Raw genomic sequence first — 5,000 nt, forward strand, 5'->3', positions numbered from 1 at the left:
ACAGGCCAGACCTCCTTCACTGAGACAGACAGACAGACAGGTGACGCCTCCTTCACTGAGACTGACACACGGGCCACACCTCCTTCACTGAGACAGGCACACAGGCCACACCTCCTTCACTGAGACTAACAGATACTGAGGCCACACCTCCTTCACTGAGACTGACACACAAGCCATGCCTCCTTTACTGAGACTGACACAGAAGCCACCCTTCCTTCATTGAGATAGACACACAGGCCATGCCTCCTTCACTGAAACGAACACACATTAGCCCTTCCTCATTGATTGACTGTGCGTGTGTGCGTGTGTGTGTTGTACAGTTTCTTGTGAGGTTAAAACTCATGGACTACAGTCTGTTGTTGGGGATTCATGATATGGACAGAGGAGAGCGAGAGGATGAGGATGAGGATGAAGACTCAGCATGTGAGGAGGAGGACGAGCAGGAAAACGGCATGTCCATGTTAGCATCAGCGTCTCCCAGCACGTCACCCGAGGGCGGGGCCGGTCCAGTTACCTCCCGGAAAACCACCACTCCGGCAGAGTTTGATCCACGTGTAGATGTTTATGGGATCCAAAGTGCATCTGGTGAGGTTCTGTGTTTATAGATCAATTATTAAACTAAAAAAGTGATCTAATGTATAATAAGTGAAATCATTGGTCAAGTTGTTTGTGTAGTTTGGGTTTTGTAATGTTTTTTTGGATTTGTTTGTAGAGTCATTAGTGGAGTTGTGGGTTTGTGGATTTATTTGTGTGTGTGAAGTTGATTGTAGAGTTGTTTGTGAAATGAATAGCAGAAGTAAAAGACCTAACACAGTGCTGTTTCTCTGTTCTCCTCAGCAGCTCCACAGAGAGAAGTTTACTTCATGGGGCTCATAAACATCCTGACTCATTACGACACCAAGAAAAAAGCAGCACACGCTGCGAAGACCGTCAAGCATGGAGTGAGTATCACAGATACTGGGATCTGTCTGTCTGTCTCTCCACCTGTCTGTCTGGTTTCCTACCTGCCTGTCTATCTGTCCGCCTGCATGTCTGCCTCTTTGTCTGTCTGTTTGTCCTTCTGCCTGTCTGTCTGTCTGTCTGCCTGCCTATCTGTCAGTCATACTGGACAGAGAGTTGGAGAGTTCCTAGACAGAGTTGGAAGATCTGATTAATGACATTTTTGTCAATCTTGTTGTTACAGATAATAAATAATACAGCAGTGTTTTGTTCTAATTTCTGTTTGCTGTGTGATGGATTGATTTTTTGTTGTTATGTTGCAGTCGGGGGCGGAGATATCTACAGTCCATCCTGAGCAGTATGGCAAGAGATTCCTGGAGTTCATCGCCAACATCTTCACTCACTGAGTTCATTTTTTCATGGGGAGAGGAGGGGGGGTGCAGTTGAAGTCTGTGACTCAGCAGTTCCAGCACTGGGAATTAAACTCACACCGTTCTGCTCTCTAAAACTAAACACTACAGCTTTCTCAAAATAAAAAAAAATCTAAATTCTGTTCTCTGTTTTAATTTAATCACTTTATAATTTAATGTGAATTAATATAAGATTATTAAAAAAAAAAAAAACACGGTCAGATTTAATATTAAACTGTTTTCAAAACAAAATCACTTTTCATGTTTTCATTTCATTTCATTACAGATAGATAGATAGATAGATAGATAGATAGATAGATAGATAGATAGATAGATAGATAGATAGATAGCTTTCACAGAAGCCACACCTCCTTCACTGCAACTAACAAAGCACCAAAGCCACACCTCCTTTATTGTAACAGACACACAACAAATACACCCCTTTCAATATAACAGACAGACAGAGGCCACGCCTCCTTCACTTGGACTGACAGGTACACAGAAGCCACATCTCTTTCAGCAAAACTAATATTCACAGATCACACCTCCTTGACTAAAAATATCCTGCTAAGAAGCTGTAACAGATATAAGTCACACCTCCTTCACTGTAACTAACAGAGGCCACACCTCCTTCACTGTAACTAACAAAGACAGCGCCTCCTTCACTGTAACTAACAAAGACAGTGCCTCCTTCACTGTAACTAACAGAGGCCACGCCTTCTTCACTGTAACTAACAGAGGCCACACCTCCTTCACTGTAACTAACAGAGGCCACACCTCCTTCACTGTAACTAACAGAGGCCACACCTCCTTCACTGTAACTAACAAAGACAGTGCCTCCTTCACTGTAACTAACAAAGACAGTGCCTCCTTCACTGTAACTAACAGAGGCCACGCCTTCTTCACTGTAACTAACAGAGGCCACACCTCCTTCACTGTAACTAACAAAGACAGCGCCTCCTTCACTGTAACTAACAAAGACAGTGCCTCCTTCACTGTAACTAACAGAGGCCACGCCTTCTTCACTGTAACTAACAGAGGCCACACCTCCTTCACTGTAACTAACAGAGGCCACACCTCCTTCACTGTAACTAACAGAGGCCACACCTCCTTCACTGTAACTAACAAAGACAGTGCCTCCTTCACTGTAACTAACAGAGGCCACGCCTTCTTCACTGTAACTAACAGAGGCCACACCTCCTTCACTGTAACTAACAAAGACAGTGCCTCCTTCACTGTAACTAACAAAGACAGTGCCTCCTTCACTGTAACTAACAGAGGCCACGCCTTCTTCACTGTAACTAACAGAGGCCACACCTCCTTCACTGTAACTAACAAAGACAGTGCCTCCTTCACTGTACCTAACAGAGGCCACGCCTTCTTCACTGTAACTAACAGAGGCCACACCTCCTTCACTGTAACTAACAAAGACAGTGCCTCCTTCACTGTACCTAACAGAGGCCACGCCTTCTTCACTGTAACTAACAGAGGCCACGCCTTATTCACTGTACCTAACAGAGGCTATACCTCTTTCACTGTAAATGACACAAGCCACACCTCCTTCATTGTAACTGACAGAGGCCACACCTCCTTCACTGTAACTGACACAAGCCACACCTCCTTTAGTGTAACTGACACAGGCCACACCTCCTTCATTGTAAATGACACATAGGCCATACCTCCTTCACCCTAACTGACAGAAGCCACGCCTTCTTCACTGTAACTGACACACAGGCCATACCTCCTTCACCCTAACTGACAGAAGCCGCGCCTTTTTCATTGTAACTGACACACGCCACACCACCTTCACTGTAACCGACACAGGCCACGCCTTCCTTATTATAACTGATACATAGGCCACGCCTCCTTCACTGTAACTGACAGAGGCCATGCCTCCTTCACTGTAACTGACACACAGGCCATGCCTCCTATACTGTAAATGACACAGGCCACGCCTCCTTCATTGTAACTGACACACACCACGCCTCCTTTACTGTAACTGACAGAGGCCATGCCTCCTTTATTGTAACTGACACACAGGTGATTTCTCCTTCACTGTAAATGACACAGGCCACGCCTCCTTCGTTGTAAGTGACATCGGCCATGCCTTCTCCATTGTAACTGACACAGGCCATGCCTTCTTCAATGTAACTGACACACAGGCCACGCCCCCTTTACTGTAAATGATACAGGCCACATCTCCTTCTTTGTAATTGACACACAGGCCACACCTCCTTCACTGTAACTGTGTGGCCACGCCTCCTTTTTAGCAGGATTCTAGAAGGATGTTGTGTGAATGCTGCTTCCTTTAACTGATTTTAAACCTCTCTGAACATTCCTGTAATCATCGGAACCTTCACATTAACACAACGTTAGCGTGATAATTTTTTGTGAAGCAAATCCACGTAAATTGTGAAAGGAATTTTAAATGTTACAACATGAAAAATACTTTCTGGAACATTCTCACTGATAAGAAACTGAGCAAAAGAGAAAAGTTCCCCGTGAAATCCTGTCATTCACACAGTTAATAAAGTGTTATAAGGTTAGCGTGAGCTAACAGATATCTAATCTATCGATGCACACATTGTTTCTGTGCTGTTTATTTAACACCATTTCCTCTCCAGAAGGACAAAAGCTCAGAGGTTAACGATCGTCTTTACCGTTTCTCGAATCCCGCTGAGGAAACAAATTCCCTTTTTCCTTTCCTACTATCAGGAAGTGCTCATGTTTAGGCAGATAACATACTTTTTCTTTGCGTGCATCTCACTGAACCTCCAGTTCCTCCAGTACAGCCAGTGTGAGTGGAGCTCAGACTTTTATTCCAACTTCTTTTGGCACATTTTATCATAAAGGTGAGAAAAACTCTAATATCTGGCTATTGAAAGGAAATCTTTGACATGAATTTGTTTAATTATTTAAGTCATTTGTACTGATGAATTTGTGTCATTTTTCTTTACCAAGTAAGAACATTTAAGGCAAAAAGAAGCTTGTTTTTCATTTAAAAACACATCACTGTTAGAAATTAGAAAATTTCATACATTAAATGTAGAATTCGACTCACTTTAGAGCTCGCTTTATTACTCAAAATATTACGTAATTCACTATAAAAAAATATATAAAAGGATAAACAATTCCTCCATGTTAATGCTCACAGTCGAATAAAAAATATAAATGATGGTTGTTTACAAAATGTAAATCATAAACCCCAAAATAAATATTTTTAGGGTTTTTTTCACGTCATCCAGTGGGATGATGCAGTTTAATTAGGAAATTACATTAGTTTTGTAACACTGCTACTACTACTATGATAATAATAATAATAATAATAATAAACTTCTAAGGCAATGAAACTTTGTTTTTAAGTTAAAAATGGTTCTATATTTAAACATACAATTTGTTACTTTAAATACATTTCAAAATTTAGAGTAAATATTTAAATAAATCCTCTTGGATGTTCTCACAGTGTTGATGGTGTATTTATTGTACGCCACTGTACAAAAATGAAAAGATAACAATTAAAGGCATATTAGCATTAAAATAACGTATTAAAATGTACGCTATGAATGAATTTAAATGAGAGTCAGTGCTTTCTGCCAGTTTGCATGTGAGGTTTGATTGAGGTGAGGTTTTGGCATGTGAGGTGTTGCAGTT

General features: G+C 41.6%; 2 protein-coding genes across 2 annotated transcripts in view; both read left to right on the forward strand.

Moving 5' to 3' along the window:
* Positions 1-1,555, forward strand: part of pip4k2cb (phosphatidylinositol-5-phosphate 4-kinase, type II, gamma b) — a 21,767-nt gene extending 20,212 nt beyond the window's left edge. Inside the window, exons 9-11 of the mRNA XM_058374063.1 lie at positions 321-585; positions 838-941; positions 1,263-1,555. Coding sequence (XP_058230046.1) covers positions 321-585; positions 838-941; positions 1,263-1,346 — 453 coding nt within the window. The 3' untranslated portion in view covers positions 1,347-1,555. The remainder of the gene's footprint in view (positions 1-320; positions 586-837; positions 942-1,262) is intronic.
* Positions 1,556-4,043: 2,488 nt separating this feature from the next.
* LOC131342194 (G-protein coupled receptor 182-like) overlaps positions 4,044-5,000 on the forward strand; it is a 2,911-nt gene continuing 1,954 nt past the window's right edge. Inside the window, exon 1 of the mRNA XM_058372869.1 lies at positions 4,044-4,201. The gene's annotated coding sequence lies outside the window, so the exon portion shown is untranslated. The remainder of the gene's footprint in view (positions 4,202-5,000) is intronic.

This window comes from Hemibagrus wyckioides, linkage group LG21 (assembly GCF_019097595.1).
Source record: "Hemibagrus wyckioides isolate EC202008001 linkage group LG21, SWU_Hwy_1.0, whole genome shotgun sequence".
Taxonomy (NCBI): Eukaryota; Metazoa; Chordata; class Actinopteri; order Siluriformes; family Bagridae; genus Hemibagrus; species Hemibagrus wyckioides.